The sequence below is a fragment of the Hyperolius riggenbachi genome, chromosome 6 (assembly GCF_040937935.1).
Source record: "Hyperolius riggenbachi isolate aHypRig1 chromosome 6, aHypRig1.pri, whole genome shotgun sequence".
Classification (NCBI taxonomy): Eukaryota; Metazoa; Chordata; class Amphibia; order Anura; family Hyperoliidae; genus Hyperolius; species Hyperolius riggenbachi.
Genome location: NC_090651.1, coordinates 294811545 through 294830822, shown reverse-complemented (window position 1 = coordinate 294830822; position 19278 = coordinate 294811545). Strand labels below are relative to the sequence as shown.

Sequence of the window (19278 nt, the reverse complement as noted above, 5' to 3'; positions counted from 1 at the left end):
ATGCTTATGTTGCACAGTTTTAGGCACAGTTTCCCTGGTCAATCAGTTGGAGACTTTTTGTCATAGTTACAAGGCCCCTTCCAATCATCTTTTGGACTTTTAACAACAGCAATTGGTGGAGCTCATGCTTAGTTGTGCAGTTTTCAGGCACAGTTTCCTTGGACAAACAGTTGGAGACTTTTTGTCCTAGTTATAAGGTCCTTCTTAATCATTTTCGGACTGTTTACAACATTAATTTCATCATTTACAGGTCAAGAAGGATCCAATTATCTAGACATAGGGGACTGCAGCCCCTTTTGTCTCTCTCTCTGGAGTCAGTTGATTTATCTGCTAAATTAGTATGTATGAGAGCATTATGTATTTCCTGATGACTTTTAGAGTTTTATATTAACAATATTAGATTTATTAAATATTTTTTTCTATTTTTTCACATGCACCCAAGAGTCAATTCTCTTTTTGTATCAATTCATACATTTTTTTTTTCTATGACCGTTTTTGCAATTTTGTTCTTCAGTTGGGGTTTCTGTGCTTCAAAATTCTACAGAATATGCTATGTACATAATATGTGTTTTGTTTTAGTCACACTCCTTATTTCTTGCCTCCATTTAATTTCCCGCCTCCTAGGTCCATGGTCTAGGTCCACCTTAAAGGGGAACCAAGTGCCATTTTTTCATGCAGTTTGTCCTGGTTTCTAATAGCTATAGGATCTGCCATGTTCCCCCCTCCCCTTCAAGCTCCCCATTATTTATCCTTGGAAATATGAAGATCGCATCTGTGGCTTCTTTAAACTCTTTGAAGCATAGTGTCCAATTCCCCCCCCCCCCCCCACCTCACCTCCCCACTGATGAAAACTTTTGTTTGTTCTGTGATAATGTGTGCAATAAAATAATTACAGCAATCCTTATCTGCTTGAAATTTCTGTGGTCAGACAGGCCTCGGAAGTAGGATACTAAAGGCCTCTGCTAAACTCTAAATGTAAAAAGAAGAGGTAGAATTGAAGGGTTTACTTTTTTTTTTAATAATGATCCACATTGCTGGTATGCATGTTTAATGTACATGCCCTGGGTGCTAAAAATGGTGCTTGGTTCACTTTAAGTCTTATGTGTTAAAGATTACAGAATTTTTCATGAACATTAGTGGACTACATTTCTAGTCATTTCACAAAAGGAGCAAAAACATGAACCTCTTTGCTCATCTTTGTTTACTGTGATGTAAGTCATTCTTGTTCCCAGCAAAAAGACAAGTTGAGGTCTTTCATGTTCTCTTGATAAACTTTGTCAAAATATTCATTCTGGGCCACTGTAAAATGGTTCTTCCAGTCTCCAGAGACACCTGTAAAAAACAAAATAATTACATGGTTATCAGGTATTAAGTGTATTAAGTGATAAAGATGCTAATCCAAAGTGCTGGCAAACAGATTAAAAAAAGTCATCCTTCAAATTATTCATGAAGACCAGACTGGATTTATGCCGGGAAGGTCAACCTCTATCAACCTTAGAAGAGTCCAGGTACTGGCACAACTGGCGTGGCAGAGACGGGAGGGATGGGCCTTCGCCGCGCTTGACGCGGCGAAGGCCTTTGACTCCATAGAATGGCCATTCCTGTTTAAATGCCTGGAAAGATTTCACATGGGGGAGAATTTCATTAAATGGGTCAAAATGATTTATAGACAGCCCACCGCCAATATAAGACTTAATAACCAACAAACACAATATTTTCCACTGGCTAGGGGAACTCGACAGGGGTGTCCATTGTCACCAATGCTATTTGCAATGGCAATGGAGCCCCTGGCCATAACCATAAGAATGGATGCAATATATAAGGGAATACACATAGGAGATCTGGAGGAACGCATAGGACTATATGCTGACGATATATTATTTATGGGAAATATAGATACTTCACTACCAAGGGCCATCAGTATATTAGAAGAATTCGGGAATCACTCTGGGCTAAAAATCAATTGGGACAAATCAGTAGTGACAAATTTTAGTGACCAACCAATAGAGCTTGAGAAAATGGGATGTCCTGGACCACTGGTTGAGGAATTTAAATATTTGGGACTAACTATTACTAAAGACCCATCACAAATCCTGCCAAGGAATTTATACCCCTTAATGGACCTAGTAAAACAGAAATTTAAAATTTGGTCCAAGCTTCCCTTGTCTGTAGCAGGCCGAATAAATTTAATTAAAATGATTTTACTCCCCAAGATTCTCTATATAATGGAGCATGTCGCAGTAAGTATCCCTAAGAGATTCTTTAAAGAAATTAATTCATTAATGTCACCGTTTATCTGGGGGAATAATAGACCTAAATTAAAACTAGCTACTCTACAAAAGCCTAAAGATAGTGGCGGACTTGCACTCCCTGATATGCAATTATATTACATAGCAGGACAACTAAGATATCTTAAGAGCTGGTTTGATTCTGAAGTAGTACCAAAATCTGAAAAACACCTACATAATTCTTTGGGAGAATGTCCAGCTATAGGTTTCCTGGAAATGCGCTCACCTGGCCCTTTTGGGAAACTTCCGGTTCTCAAGCTCTGTCATAGGGTATGGTCCCAGACTAAAAAGATATCTGGATATAGCAGCACTATTCCAGAATCTCCTATGTGGAAGAACCCGGCCTTCCCTGAACTAATGGGACTCCAAGATGCTAAATGGTGGGGGGATCATGGGGTACAATTTATACATCAGGTATATGAAAATGAGGTTCTTATAACATTCGAACAGATGCAATTACATTTTAATATCCCAAGGAAGAGTTTCTATAAATATTTACAGCTTAGGCATGCCCTAACCACTCAATTCCATAAAGTAGATTTCAAGATATCTGATTACCCCTTGATTGGGATACTGAAAACCCAAGGTCCATCTGGCCTCATATCAACGCTATATTCATATGCGGTGAATGGGAGAATGGGTGAAGATGTTGCATATGACAGGTGGCGAGAGGTGATTCCAGAACTTACTGAGGAAGACTGGGAAGACGTTTGGGATCTTCCTCCCAAAATATCAGTAGCAGCAAATGATAGACTCATTCAAATACTCCTCTTACACCAAGCCTATCTTACGCCCAAACGCATGAATAGAATGGGAGGTAGACAAGGGCGTAGGGCCCGTGGTCGCAGCGGTCGCCTTGGCGACCGGGCCCGGCTCCTGAGGAGGCGGGGGAGGGGCCCGGGGGGCCCATCTCCGTTTGGAGGGCCATGCGCCCGTTCGCGCTGGTAGGAGGGAGCCGCAGCCGCGGGGAGGGCAGCCCGACCTCTTCCTCCCTTCCTCTCCCCGGGGCCCCCCCTCAGATGCAGAGTAAGCGGCTAACGGAAGCGCTATAGGCAGAACTCACCTCCCTGCGTTCCACTCGCCGCTGATCTCCTCTCTGGCTGGCTCTGCATAGATGTTGTTACACACGCAGCTTCCGGCTAAACAGGAAGCTGCGTGTGTAAGCATCTATGCAGAGCCAGCCAGAGAGGAGATCAGCGGCGATTGGAACCAGGGAAGGAGGTGAGTTCTGCCTATAGCGCTTCCGTTAGCCGCTTACTCTGCATCTGAGGGGGGGCCCCGGGGAGAGGAAGGGAGGGAGAGGTCGGGCTGCCCTCCCCGCGGCTGCGCCCCCCCCCCCCTCCATTATGGGGACGGGCAGCTACCTAATCTATCCTGGGGGCAGCTACCTAATCTATCCTGGGGGGCACCTACCTAACCTAATCCTGGGGGGCAGCTACCTAATCTAACCTATACTGGGGGGCACCTACCTAATCTATCCTGGGGGGCAGCTACCTAATCTATTCTGGGGGGCAGCTACCTAATCTAACCTATACTGGGGGGCACCTACCTAATCTATCCTGGGGGCAGCTACCTAATCTATCCTGGGGGGCACCTACCTAATCTAACCTAATCCTGGGGGGCAGCTACCTAATCTAACCTATCCTGGGGGGCACCTACCTAATCTATCCTGGGGGGCAGCTACCTAATCTATTCTGGGGGGCAGCTACCTAATCTAACCTATACTGGGAGGCACCTACCTAATCTATCCTGGGGGCAGCTACCTAATCTATCCTGGGGGGCAGCTACCTAATCTAACCTAATCCTGGGGGGCAGCTACCTAATCTAACCTATACTGGGGGGCACCTACCTAATCTATCCTGGGGGCAGCTACCTAATCTATCCTGGGGGGCACCTACCTAATCTAACCTAATCCTGGGGGGCAGCTACCTAATCTAACCTATACTGGGGGGCACCTACCTAATCTATCCTGGGGGCAGCTACCTAATCTATCCTGGGGGGCACCTACCTAATCTAACCTAATCCTGGGGGGCAGCTACCTAATCTAACCTATACTGGGGGGCACCTACCTAATCTATCCTGGGGGCAGCTACCTAATCTATCCTGGGGGGCACCTACCTAATCTAACCTAATCCTGGGGGGCAGCTACCTAATCTAACCTATACTGGGGGGCACCTACCTAATCTATCCTGGGGGGCAGCTACCTAATCTATTCTGGGGGGCAGCTACCTAATCTAACCTATACTGGGAGGCACCTACCTAATCTATCCTGGGGGGCACCTACCTATTCTAACCTAATCCTGGGGGGCAGCTATCTAATCTATCCTGGGGGGCAGCTACCTAATCTATCCTGAGGGGAAGCTACCTAATCTATCCTGGGGGGCAGCTACCTCATCTAACCTATACTGGGGGGCACCTACCTAATCTATCCTGGGGGCAGCTACCTAATCTATCCTGGGGGGCAGCTACCTAATCTAACCTATACTGGGGGGCAGCTACCTAATCTAACCTATACTAGGGGGCACCGACCTAATCTAATTTATACTGAGGGCACCTACCTATCTAACCTATACTGGGGGCACTTACTTATCTAACCTGTATTGGGGGAACCTAGCTAGCCTATACAGGTGGCAACTAAACTGGCTACCTATATTGGAGGCACCTACCTAACTAACCTATACTGGGGGCACCTACCTATCTAACCTACGCTGGGGGCAACTATTCTGGCTACCTATATTAGAGGCACCCACCTAGCTAACCTGTACTGGGGGCACCTATCTATCTAACTTATACCGGCGGCGCCTGCCTATCTCACCTATACCGGGGGCAACTATACTGGCTTACCTATGCCTGACTACCTATACTGGGGGTACCTATAGCTGGCTATAGGGATTTTGATATGTGTGTGCATCCGTCGGGTGTTGTCGGGGGAGGGGGGGCTGTTGTTGCCGGGGGGGGGGGGCCACATCCAGATTCCGCATCGGGGCCCAGAGGTTTGTAGCTACGCCACTGGAGGTAGACAACCTGAGAAATGTCCCAGATGCAAAACATTGTCAGCAGATTATTTCCACATGATCTGGGACTGTCCACAACTTAAATTATACTGGGAGGAAGTCTTCACATTAATTTCCCAAGTCATAGAGATACCTATGCGCCCCTCCCCTCAGATAGCTTTATTGGGCATATTAGATGAGGAAGCATGGACTAAGAACCATAGAAGTCTGGTCAGGAAAGCATGCTATTTTGCTAATAAAAACATAGTACTAAATTGGATGAACCCAAGAATTCCATCCATAGGGAGATGGAAGAACCTCATTAACGCCAACCTTTCAATGGAACAGATCACCAGGATGCACTGGGAAATTTCTACTTACCTGGTCAGCAAGGCTAGATAACCCCCTCACAACGAATACGCAAGAAATGTAACTTTCAAAAGACCTTTAATAATTGACTATAGTCAACCTGGCTCTTATCACACAACAGGTTAATGCATAGAAGGGAATGCCTCTTTCTAACTAGGAAAAGTCCCAAAAGGTGAAGAGCTATATGTACAGTGCCTTTTAGTAACTGTTAATTGTCTAAGTTTCCTTTTATTAAGATACCTCTATATGGATACAGATTTGACCATGTATATATCAGAATGATCCTCCCAGATTTAGTAGCAAGGGCTCAGGAGGACATTGGAATACAAACTTTACATGTTATATTTCCCTGCTGAGCACATTATAAAACCACAGTTTGGAATATAATATTCTACAAGACGGCCAGACCACTTAGCTGGCTACTCAGGAAAAACATACCATTTGCGAGTTGATATGTATTGTCAATATGTGGGAATAGAACAGAAGCTGGTAGAAATATTGGTAATAACTGAGATGATGTGTATTATAATATGGAAAAGTACTCTGTAAAGAATGTAGATATTTGCTGTATGTATCCTGAGGTATTCTTCAATAAAAAGAGTTTAAAAAAAAAAAAAAAAAGATGCTAATCCTGCATTCAAACATTTCAAAACTTTTCAGCTGTTATGGTTTGGAGTTATCACATACCTTAGGAGCATACCAACAAGGCCCCATACCATCGGCTAGCAAAACAGTTACATGCTGGGGGGAGGGGTTCTTTTTATCTATAATGTATTCCTCCTCTTCCCTTTATTTCCCCCTCCTTCTAATGACATAAGACAGTGCACTTCCTAGTATAGACCTCAGTGGGAGTGTCTGAAGACTCTGGGAGGAGGGCGGGTAACGAATACACAATTAGCAAGAGAAGAAAAAAGAGTGAGGGAGGAAATGATGTCAAGATTAGCTTCATTCAAAAGTAACTAAGATGGAAACTGTCTAGAATATGATTCTCTGCTTTTCCTTTATAAAATTAACAGGAATAATAACATGGACAGTGCAATACATCTGTTATGTAAGTAGAACTAGCGTGTGTGTGTGTGTGTGTGTGTGTGTGTGCAGCATGGGTGTCACTTGTTCTTTAAAGCCACCTTTATTTTAAAGACTCAGTCCAGGCTTTACAGTTTTTTTTATGTATGTTTGAGTTCCACCCCCAGGCAAAAAAAAAAATCCAAGTTTGCATTGTCAATATACTGAGTTTTGTGTTTTGCATGTCTGCACTTTTCTCAATAAATGTAATGAATATACCAGATTGACTGGGCCTTGTTGTTCTGTTTCCTGATTTAAAAAAAAACAAACCCTTCCAGTCATATAGTTTACTAATAAAAATTATAAAATACTCCTAAAGTGCATTTCAAACTCCCAGAGGAGCACACTGAAAAGTAGCCTGTGGTTTATGGAACTGGAACGTTGGCATGGCCAGGCCATCAGCGTTGCTAGTGAACTCCGACAGGTGTTCCATCTCATCCTGGCTCAAACAACCCACCAATGACAATGCCGCGAGTATTTGCATCTATGGGAGGATATGACCAAAGGCATGGGGGGGCACATATACACTTGGGGGGACACCAGCCTGTGGTCGAGTCAGTTGTCATGATATAGAGCGCTGTTACTGCCACGCACTCAATACGACCCCACCCAGCTAGTGATGCTTAGCCTAGGCTGAGATAGATAGATATGCAACCCCCCCCCCCCCCCAGCATTCTAAGAGACCAAGTATATTTACGATATCCCAGGTATATTTACTACTGGTGTAGGGTAGGGGCCTAAGGTCATTTAATCTCTGCCCAAATGTGTACTGCAGAAATCAGAAGCTTCAAGATGTCCAGGGAATGACAAGTGCAATAAGCATAGTGGATAAATAGTGCAAGCAAACAGTTACACATCATCATAAGTAACATATATTCTCTATCTAAAGAGGGAAAGTTTAAAAAGTTGGGAAATATTAGAATGAAATGGAGGAGGGAAATGGGAGGATAGGGCTTTATAGGGGGAAAGACCAGTTCCTTTGGATACCTTGGCTAGTGATCGGGAAATTGAGCCCACTGTTTGGACAATATTTATATTATTATATATTGTTTTTCTACAAAATTTCTTATTAAAAAAAAAGGTACATACTGGTAAACTCTTGCTCACTTACCTTTACGTAGTACAGAGCCTTTTGTATGATCCAGTACTTCAGGTGGTAACAGAGACCAGTTAGACATCTTGTTATCTTTCATGGAACTGAACGATGAATGCTGTACAATTGAGTCAATCTGGGCATCAGTCAACTCTTTTCCTAGGAACTCGCACAGCCTCACCACACTTCCACGATGATCCTGGAAAAATTAGCATATGTTATTACAGTGCATTTTTTAACTTATATTACTAGAAGGTAAATAAAAGGTTATTTTTATATCAAATTGTATCAGAAAGTGGTCTTCTATATGGCTATGGGCCTGTTTCCACTACACATGATTTTTTTTCTGATGCAGAAAAATGATGGCTAGCAGATTTTTGCATCAGATTCTGAATGCAGAAAAACGGACTCCAATGAATGCCTATGGACCTGTTTCCACTAACGTTTTCAATGCATGGGACAACATGCATGATGCAGAAATCCACATCACAAAAATCCAGAATTTGAGTGTAGTGGAAACAGGCCCTTAGCCACATCCAGAAAAACTGAAGCAGAACTAGTGGAAATAGGCCCTAATAGAGGAAGGGTCCTAATGGACATAATTCTTGTACCTTTAGCATGCACAGAAATCCAAAAAGATAAGAGATCATTCAAGGCAATATGGAAAGAAATGCAGAGGTGTCCTGACACTCCACTACCTATGGAAGCCAGCAGTGGGAGCTGTAAGCAGTGCAGGGTAGTGCTGAAGTAGTCACTACTAGCCAAGCTGTATTTTTTATTTATTCAAGTTTAGATGCGTTTTAATACTTATCTTCATGTACACATATAAACATACCACCTGATAGCTTAGTAATCACTGTGGTCATATTTAACATTTTTGTGTGATATGAGGGTTTTACAGTTTACAATAACATGTTAAAACATTAGTCACATGACCAGAAACTGCAGGTTTGAAAGGAAAAATTGTCATTTGCGGTTTGTGCTTCTGCTTGGATTGCTTCATCTTACTATTAAGACTCCATAGGGCAGGCACAACCTGAATATCACTAAGAAGTTTGCAGTCTATAGCAGTAAAAGTTGGATTTTCTGGAAGTGGGCCATGACCCGGATCCTTCCTGACTTCTTCTGACATCAGCTCATTAAAGAGGAGCTGTTAGGTATAGGGTCTCAGACAAAATAAACACATATATCAGTAGCTAAAGATTGGCTGTACTTACATTACATATGCATTTCACTGTCCACGTTTGGATTTCACAGAATTTGTATATAGTATATGCAGAGAATGATGCTCCTGACAGCTCATGGCAGGTTCCATGTTTGTGAAGCCAAATGTGTCGTCATGTCCTGCCTGCTTCTGATCACAGAACAGCTCATACTGAATAACACTAGTTTGCAGTGAATATTAATGAGCCATGTGGCTAGGAACAATAGCGGACTCCTGCAGTGTACGCTGCCCGGAGGTTTATCTGTGCTGTGGCTGGACTGAGTTTTAGAAGCTGCTGAAACTTGATGCCGTCTTCTCCTTAGCAGCCGAGGGGAGGGCCCCAGAATGCTTTGCAGTATGTTATGCGGCTTGCGTCCAGCTTAGCTCTAAGCTTTGCTGATAAGCATACATCAAAGGTAAGATAGATCTTTATCTTCAGTAATGTCTTTTTGGCTTCCTTCTAAACTGTTTAACACAGGAGACTAGAGGTTTAAATTAGCTTCTGCAGCCTGACAGTTACTCTTTAAGGTTATTTTACAGAGACAAAACAAGCTCTACAGCCAAGTGGTTGTTATAGACCTATGAAATTAATTGTGCCTGTAGTGTAGCTTTTAACTAGCCATACATGAATCAATAGTGGGCTGATTTTGCAAGCAGTGAGTTGTTCAATAGAACATTGATTAGGAAGTTGTAATTGACGTACCACATTGCACCAACCTTTTTCAATAAGATTTCAGAACATTTGATAGATTATAAAATAAATGTTGAAGCTTCACAATATGCAAAAATATAATGTAAATGTATACTTTTGAGCCAGCACTAGGAGGTCTCTGGTTATACATATGGATCATGTAAATCTTATAATTATTTTTTTGTTTGTATAGCATCATCATCATCCATAGAACTGTTCATAGTACAAAATAGACAAAATAAGGAGCATAGATACATGAGTAGTTTAACACACTATACAATTAGGACATCCAGGGGCATAACAGTAGCCCCTGCGTTGGTTGGGGGGGGGGGGGGGGGCAAGGGACTTGCAGAGCATTGTACCTTGCAGAGCATTAGTGTAACGTTCTGCTAGAGTGTGAGGGACACTAGCAGACAGGCAGATATCAGGCGCTCCCAGAAGGGAAACGTCGTTAAGTTATAGACAGTGTCAGTGAAGGCAGAACTGACACTGCAATACAGATACTGAGAATAGTCAGACAAATTGAGTCGGCAACAGATCAGATAGGTAAAGTACAGAATTGACAGGCAAGATCAGAGTGAGTATTCAGGCAGAGGTCGACTCGGCAACAGATCAGATTGGCAAAGGTACAGAATCGTTAGGCAAAAGAAGAGTAGAGAACAGGCAAGGAGTCAATAACAATAACACAATATCCGTATAGCCTAGGCTTAGTGTGAAATCCCCGGGGTCCTGCCGGATCAAAGCCCACACCGAACTGACTACAGTCTGAAGCCTTCACAGGATGTGTTAGCTAGAGCAGACAACGTGAGACTGACAGGATGAGGCTAAATAGCCCGGGGTGAGAGAACAGGCACGCCCCCATCCTGTCCAGCAAATTAGCATTCGGAGGTGGACCCCTGTGTGTCAGCTGACCGACTGTCAGCTGACACGCTTCCTAAGCGCATAAGATGTGCGACGCTGACAGCGTGTGCGTCCCCCCTTCTTCTCTCCCTGAGTGTCACACGACTGAAGCCCAGCTGGAGAGCCGCTGATGTCATCACTAGCAACGCGGCCAGCCGACCCTGAAGTCGCAGACAAGCTGCTGGCCGTTGCAGTGGAGGTAAGCTCCGCAGACCTGACAATTAGTCCCATGAACTTATGTGGCTATATGTACATGATCCCGCTGCCACGCATCTCTAGCAGCCACTACAGATGGCCCGAACCTCTAATTTTCGGTTCGCGAACTTCCCCAAAAGTTTGGTTCACGCAAACTTTCGCGAACCGCAATAGACTTCAATGGAGAGGCGAACTTTGAAAACTAGAAACACTTCTGCTGGCCATAAAAGTGATGGAAAAGATGTTTCAAGGGGCCTAACACCTGGAGGGGGACATGGCGGAGTGGGATAGACGCCAAAAGTCCCGGGGAAAAGTCTGGATTTGACGCAAAGCAGCGTTTTAAGGGCAGCAATCAGATTGCATGCTAAATTGGAGGCCTAAAGTGCTTTAAAACATCTTGCATGTGTATAGATCAATCAGGGAGTGTAATTAGAGTACTGCTTCACACTGACATACCAAACTCACTGTGTAACGCACCGCAAACAGCTGTTTGCGTAGTGACGGCCGTGCTGGACTGGTGTTCAAGCCCATAACAGTGACTGTCCAGCTGATCAAATTTGGTCTGTCCACAATGAAGCAACGACTTTATTATCTTGGGTGTGCCCCCTCATATAGCCGGCGGTCATTGCTTCATTGTGATACGCAAGCCCCTTCACCGCAGCAAGGTAATGATCACGAAGGGGGATTGGCACATGTACATGCCTTTTGTTTTGTTGTTGCAGCTGCATTGCAACCAGAAAAATTAGGCAGGCACCAGAAAAATTATTATAGTGGCCACTGCTAGCAGCGGCCTTAAAAATTCAGGAATCCACCTGGAGTCCTCGACCCTGTTGGTGGTGGCGGAGAAGGCAGTCACACGGCGTGCTGGCAAAGATGCTGTGTGTGGGGATTGACTTAGTCTTGGGGTGGGCAGTAGCCCTCCGGAATCCATGCCTCATTCATTTTGATAAAGGTGAGGTACTGAACACTTTTGTGACTTAGGTGACTTTTCTTCTCAGTGACAATGCCTCCAACTGCGCTGAAGGTCCTTTCTGACAGGAGGCTTGAGGACGGGCAAGACAGAAGTTGGATTGCAAATTGTGACAGCTCTGGCCACAGGTCAAGCCTGCGCACCCAGCAGTCCAAGGGTTCATCGCTACTCACAGTGTCTACATCCACACTTAAGGCCAGGTAGTCGGCTACCTGCCGGTCCAGGCATTGGTGGAGGGTGGATCCAGAAGGGCTAAGGCGAGGCATTTGACTAAAGAATGTCCGCATGTCCGACATCACCATGAGATCGCTGGAGTGTCCTGTCCTTGCCTGTGTGGACATGGGAGAAGGATTACTGGCAGTGGTACCTTTATTGCACTGTGCTGTGACATCACCCTTAAACGCATTGTAAAGCATAGTTGCCAGCTTGTTCTGCATGTGCTGCATCCTCTCTGCCTTCAGGTGAGTTGGTAACATGTCCGCCACTTTGTGCCTATACCGAGGGTCTAGTAGCGTGGCCACCCAGTAATTGTCATTCCCCTTGAGTTTTTTTATACGGGGGTCCCTCAACAGGCTGGACAGCATGAAAGACGCCATCTGCACAAAGTTGGATCCCGACGTACTATCCATCTCCTCTTGCTCTTCCTCAGTGACGTCAAGTAAGTTCTCCTCCTCCCCCCAGCTACGAACAATACCATGGGAACGTTGAGCAGCACAAGCCCCCTGCGACACCTGCTGTGGTTGTTCTTCTGCTGCCTCCTCCTCCTCCTCCAAAGAAACACCTTCCTCATCATCCGAGTCTGACTCCTCTTCCCCTCATGACTCTTCCTCCTCTTCCTACTCCCCCCTCTGTGCTGCCGCAGGTGTTGAGGAAACATCTGGTTCTGATGAGAATTTATCCCACAAAGCTTCCTCTTCTTCATGCTCCTCCACAGCTTGATCTACCACTCTACGCACGGCACGCTCCAGGAAGTAAGCATACAGGATCAAGTCGCTGATGGTGCCTTCACTGTGACTCACCAGGTTGGTCACCTCCTCAAACGGCCGCATCCATTTCACATCAGTGTCCAGTTGTTGGGCCAGAACAACCCCATCCCCCCGGATTGTGTCCTTCTACTGAAATTGTAGAGGTACCGGGTGACGGCTTTCTCCTGTTCTAGCAGGCGAGAGAACATGACCAGGGTCGAATTCCAACGAGTCGGGCTATCACATATCAAGCATCTCACCGGCAAGTTGTTTCTCCGCTGAATGTCCGCAAAACGTGCCATGGCCATGTAAGACTGCCTGAAATGCCCACACAACTTCCTGGCCTGCTTCAGGATGTCCTCTAATCCTGGGTACTTTGACACAAATCTTTGAATGACTAGATTCAACACATGTGCCATGCAGGGTACATGTGTCAGCTTTCCCAAATTGAAAGCGGAAATGAGATTTCTGCCGTTGTCACACACCACGTTGCCGATCTCCAGCTGGTGTGGGGTCAGCCACTGATCCAACTGTTTGTTAAGAGCAGCCAGGAGAGCTGCTCCAGTGTGACTCTCCGCTTTGAGGCAAGACATATCTAACATGGCGTGACACCATCATACCTGGCATGCAGCATAGGCCCTGGGGAGCTGGGGCTGTGTAGCTGGAGAGGAGATCGCAGCACCAGTAGAGTTGAACTGCCACTCAGCCAAGGAGGAGGAGGACGACGACGACAGCGAAGAGGATGTAGCAGGAGGCCTGCCTGCAAGCCGTGGAGGTGTCACAAGTTGGTCCGCTGCACAGCCATATACTCCCTGCTTGCCATCGGTCACCAGGTTGACCCAATGGGCTGTGTAAGTAATGTACCTGCCCTGACCGTGCTTGGCAGACCAGGAATCTGTGGTCAGGTGGACCCTTGACCCAACGCTGTGTGCCAGAGATGACATCACTTGCCTCTCAACTTCCATGGTACGGTTTGGGTATCGCCTTTTTAGAAAAATAATTGCAGCCTGGTATCTACCACTGCGGTGTCCCAATGGCCACAAATTTACGGAAGGCCTCAGAGTCCACCAGCTGGTATGGTAACAGCTGGCGAGCTAACAGTTCCGCCAAGCCAGCTGTCAGACGCCGGGCAAGGGGGTGACTGGCAGACATTGGCTTCTTCCGCTCAAAGATTTCCTTCACAGACACCTGGCTGCTGTGGGCAGAGGAGCAGGAACCGCTCAAGGTCAGAGGCGGAGTGGAGGAGGGTGGCTGTGAAGGTGCAAGGGAGAAAGCGGCTGAAGATGCTGCACCTGAAGGAGGAAGAGGAGAAGGAGGGTGGCTTTGCTTTTGTGTGCTGCTTTTCCTCTGGTGCTCTTCCCATTGCAGTTTGTGCCTTTTCTCCATGTGCCTTCATAAGGCAATTGTCCCTACGTGGGTGTTGGCCTTTCCACGGCTCAATTTTTGGAGGCAGAGAGAACAGATGGCATTGCTCTGTTCTACGGCAGATACATTAAAACATTTCCAAACCGCTGTGCCCCCTGGGGTGATGGCACTATGGTGGCGTCAGCAGCTGACGTTGAAGGGCATGGTGGCTGGCTGTCCATAGGTGGCGATACATGGCGCCGGACACTGCCACCAGCTGTTTCTGATGACGACCTCCCCCTGCTTCTTTCAGGAACTCGTCTCCTCCTACTCCTCTCTGACTTCCCCTCTGAACTGTCCCCCTGTTCATCTCCTCTATTGGGAACATATGTGGCATCCGTATCATCATCCTCATCATAATCATCCTGCCCAGCTTCATTTGCTTCAGACACCTCCAAAACTGCACCAACAGCAGGTACTTCATCCTCCTCCTCCTCACACGTTACGTCCATAGTGTCGCCTAACTCAGACATATGAGGTGGTGTAACTTGCTTAGCGCCTTCATCTGGTTGTAACAATAATGGCTGTGCATCAGTGATTTCCCCACCAAATAACTCCTGCGAACTGTCAAATGTAGTGGATGTGGTACTTAAAGTAGCGCTGGTGGCTGCGGAAGATGAGGTGTTCTGTGTTAAATAGTCAACCACGTCCTGACAATCTTGGGAGTTGATGGGACGTGCCTTCTTCCGAGCACTGTACTTTGGTCCAGGGCCGCACGAAATCACATCGGCACGACCTCGCACAGACGTGCCGGGTGACCTTTCTCTGGGTCTGCCTCTACCTCTGCCTCTACCTGTTTTGTCCGTTTTGTCCATATTGGGGGGGATGAAGTGAAAGGTATGCACTGACTTGACTAATACAATGTGCAGTCACACAGGTGCAGTTAACAGGTATGCATGGAGTGGTATATCACTCCAGAAAAACTAACAAGAATTGGGTGGCCAACGTGTTATTGATAGCACCACTCTTCTAACAAGAGGAGAAATGTTGGTACCATAGACAACTATAAACAATACACTAAACCAACATCTCTTCATGTGCTTATACAAAAACTTTATTTGTGGCATGCAAAAAATAGCCAGCAGCGGAACAACATTACCCTCCCTTAAAACCAATTAAAAACCCTGGTCATACCACAAAAGCGTGATTGATTCATCCCACTGTCACCTTGATGGTTATAATCAGTCTGATCGCCCAGCACAAGCCTATGCCAACCAGACTAATCCACCTCTCAAGTATACTGACAATTTGTGGGCCCACCACCGGCGCACACCGCAAGGCCTCCACTCACACACAGTTCAATGTTTGGCCAACTATCTCAGCGCTGTATTTCTGCTTCCAAATTCTGCCATTTCAGGATCACTGCTACTATGTCTCAATGTCCCAGCATCCGCTCTAATCAATGTATTCCAGTGTGTCATAAATTGACTGTTGACATTTATACCGCTGCAGAGCGTGACATATACCAGACTGATATATCACAGTATTTCTCCAGAACTATGATGGCACTTCAATATACATAGCCGTGTCTTAGCAGCTGCTATACATCACCACCCAAGTTGCGGTGAGTGGAGGCATCATCTCCGGCGATCAGCACAGCAGTGTATTGCTTCCAGCGAGGGAGCTCCGCTCAGGGCTGCGTAATCTCCGCCTCAGCCCGACGCCACCTGCGTCACCTCGCCCTCCGATCTGCTGCCGTCTCTCTCCAGGAGATTCCACGGGCGTCGCTCGGCGTTCCGGATGTGTGAGCGCTCACATGTGCAGACCAGGCCCTCCCGCTGACGCGTTTCGCCCCGCCCACGGGGCTTTCTCAAAGCGTATTGGGTCTGACACTATATGTCAGTATACTTGAGTGGTGGATTAGTCTGGTTGGCATAGGCTTGTGCTGGGCGATCAGACTGATTATAACCATCAAGGTGACAGTGGGATGAATCAATCACGCTTTTGTAGTATGACCAGGGTTTTTAATTGGTTTTAAGGGAGGGTAATGTTGTCCCGCTGCTGGCTATTTTTTGCATGCCACAAATAAAGTTTTTGTATAAGCACATGAAGAGATGTTGGTTTAGTGTATTGTTTAGAGTAGTATATCACACTGCGTGCACTCACGTAGGTAGGTGGGTGCACTGAACACAACAGGTAGGTATATGCAGTGATGAGTATTAAAATGTGCACCTGTCACACACACACAGGTACTGAGCAGGTACAGTGACACTGCGTGCGCTCACGTAGGTAGGTGGGTGCACTGAAATGAACCACAGGTAGTAGGTATATGCAGTGATGGGTATTACAATGTGCACCTGTCACACACAGACAGGTACCGGACAGGCAGAGCGACACTGCGTGCGCTCACATAGGTAGGTGGGTGCACTGTGAACAACAGGTAGGTATATGCAGAGATGGGTATAACAATTTGCACCTGTCACATACACACAGGTACCGGACAGGCACAGTGACACTGCGTGCGCTCAAATCCAGATTTTTCCCCAGGACTTTTTGGCATCTATCCCACTCCGCCATGCCCCCCTCCAGGTGTTAGACCCCTTGAAACATCTTTTCCATCACTTTTCTGGCCAGCATAAGTGTTTCATTTCTAGTTTTCAAAGTTCACCTCCCCATTGAAGTCTATTGCGGCACGCAAAATTTTGCACTAAGCGAACTTTTGTGGACGTTCGCGAACCGAAAATTGGAGGTTCGGGCCATCTCTAGAGATAATTTGGGACAATATACGTATCTCTGTGGATGGATCTATAAGATACAAGTAAACCTAGAAAATGTTATTTTGTCAGCTCACGGTAGCTTTAATTCATGAACAAGATTACCGATCTGCCTATTGCTTTTGCAAAGGAGCATATCAGGGAGGCCAGTCCCATAAGCATGGCTGTGTCCCTTGCTGTCCTCCTACGATGTCCCGTTCAGCTGCAGTGAGCCCCGATAAGCGGCTCAGTGATGTCAGCGGCGGACCTTCTGCGCAAGCGCAAAAGGCCCCCCGGCTGATGTCACTCAGTCAGACTGAGTCCGACTGAACCTCTTGCCGGGAGTTGACTGCGGCTGAACGGAGGATTTCGGAGGACTGCGGAAGGACTGCAGGAGGACGGCGAGCAATTAATCCATACTTATGGGGCTGGTGGAAGCCCCGGGTAAGTAAAAAAACGGCAGTTTACTTCATCTATGGGTCACTTTAAAGGGAACCTAAACTGAGAAGGCTATGGCTTTTTCCGTTTAAAATAATACCAGTTCCCTGACTCTCCTTCTGACCCTGTATCTCTAATACTTTTAGCCACAGCCCCTCAACAAGCATGCAGATCAGGTGCTCTGGCTGAAGTCAGACTGGATTAGCTGCATGCTTGTTTCAGGTGTGTGATTCAGCCACTACTGTAATCAAAGAGATCAGCAGGACTGCCAGGCAACTGGTATTGTTTAAAAGGAAACATCCATATCCCTCTCAGTTTAGGTTCCCTTTAAAGGGAGCCTGAACTGAGTAAAATTATTTAAAATAAACACATTATGTACTTGCAAATGAATATTACATACTTAACTCTCTGTCAGTTCCTCTTAAATGCTAACCATTTGTACACCTTTCTTTAAAGAAGCGGTAATCCCGCGAACCGGCAGTAAGGCCAGTGTCTTTGCACCCATACATGTTTGGTATGTCCTGTATGCTGAATTCTAAATAAATCCTAAATTGCAAGGATTGATGCTCCGCCTGCTTTCTATCATTTGTATTGAATGAATGATATTCAACTGTGTAAAATCTTCAAAGGTTTATTGATCATCCATGCAGATTTCAATGAATCAATAAGATAACATCTGTCTAAAAAGATAAGGCCACCTAATGTCTGGCCACCTTAGTGATGGTTTCTCCACTGTACATGAACCCTCAGAAATATACAGGTATTTATATTACTTATATGATCTGCAGTTGTTTAGTGAGACATTCAGAGTTGCAGCTGGAATAGATTCGTTAGAAGAGATTATCTATTCCCCTGCCTTTCCATACCTTCAGGAGCTCCTCATATGTGATACAGAAAAATCGTCTGTCGCCCTTCATTTGCATCCAACCTTTGATATGGTCAAACCATGAGCCATGCATATCTGAAAGAAAAGTGTACTTTAAAGAAAACCTGTGAGATTAATTGGAGAGAAATACAGATATTTTCCTTGGTAGAGGGAAGCATCTGGATCTTCCACAGGCTTCCTAAGTCCTCCTCTTGACCACCGATCCAGTGATGGGACTCTCAGAAGTTCACAGCCATGCTCCAATATGTGAGTAAGCATGACTGCACTGAGCAGGTGCACAAGGGCTCATGCTTGTGCAGTGCCAGTAGCAATGAGGGAGAAGTGTCCTCCCTGGGAGCTGTCTGTCTATTATAAACAGCTTACCAAGGGTTAACTCTTGACCCCAAATGGGGGTTGTTCCGTGAGTGTGTCATGTCTGTCAATCACATGTAGAAGGTCACAGGAGTGTGCTATTGGGCCCTGTTGTCATGTGGTTGATAAGACACTCTGCGCAGCCGTAAATGTGGCCCACCCTATATGGATCTTCCTTCAGTAATACCATGAAATTATGTTATGTGTTCCAACTGAAAATGTTTATGTTCTGCCAGCTTACCCAGATGGAATGTCTGGTTCCAGGGGAGATAAGCTGTTCTGTGGCCTTCAGGAAACAAAAGCAACATTTTCTAAAGCTCTCAGTATTGTTCTTCTAGAAATGTGCCTTAAAGAAGAACTCTGTATTATAGTCTCCTGACTAAACCATGGTTCTCTACAGCTAATAGAGGATTCTACACTACAAGAATCCGATCCATAAGATTGCATCTTACAAAGACAAAGACAAACACTTATATCGCGCTTTTCTCCTGGCGCACTCAAAGCGCCAGAGCTGCAGCCACTAGGACGCGCTCTATAGGCAGTAGCAGTGTTAGGGAGACTTGCCTAAGGTCTCCTGCTGAATAGGTGCTGGCTTACTGAACAGGCAGAGCCGAGATTCGAACCCTGGTCTCCCATGTCAGAGGCAGAGCCCTTAACCATTACGCTTTCCAGCATCTTACACCGCCATTTGGGCCTTGGTGGAGAAAGCCAAGCCCATTTGGCTTGGTGATACTGTGCAGGCGTTAGCCATCTGCCCTTGTGCAATGCAGCTG

The 19278-nt window shown here is 45.9% G+C and overlaps 1 protein-coding gene across 2 annotated transcripts in view; it reads right to left on the bottom strand.

The window, feature by feature from the left end:
- Positions 1 to 994: 994 nt before the first annotated feature.
- LOC137522798 (sulfotransferase 2B1-like) overlaps positions 995 to 19278 on the bottom strand; it is an 81361-nt gene continuing 63077 nt past the window's right edge. For both annotated transcript variants that reach the window (XM_068242890.1, XM_068242889.1), the window contains exons 5-7: positions 18135 to 18229; positions 7827 to 8007; positions 995 to 1332 (exon numbers count right to left, since the gene is read on the bottom strand). In XM_068242890.1, coding sequence (XP_068098991.1) covers positions 1217 to 1332; positions 7827 to 8007; positions 18135 to 18229 — 392 coding nt within the window. In that variant the 3' untranslated portion in view covers positions 995 to 1216. The remainder of the gene's footprint in view (positions 1333 to 7826; positions 8008 to 18134; positions 18230 to 19278) is intronic.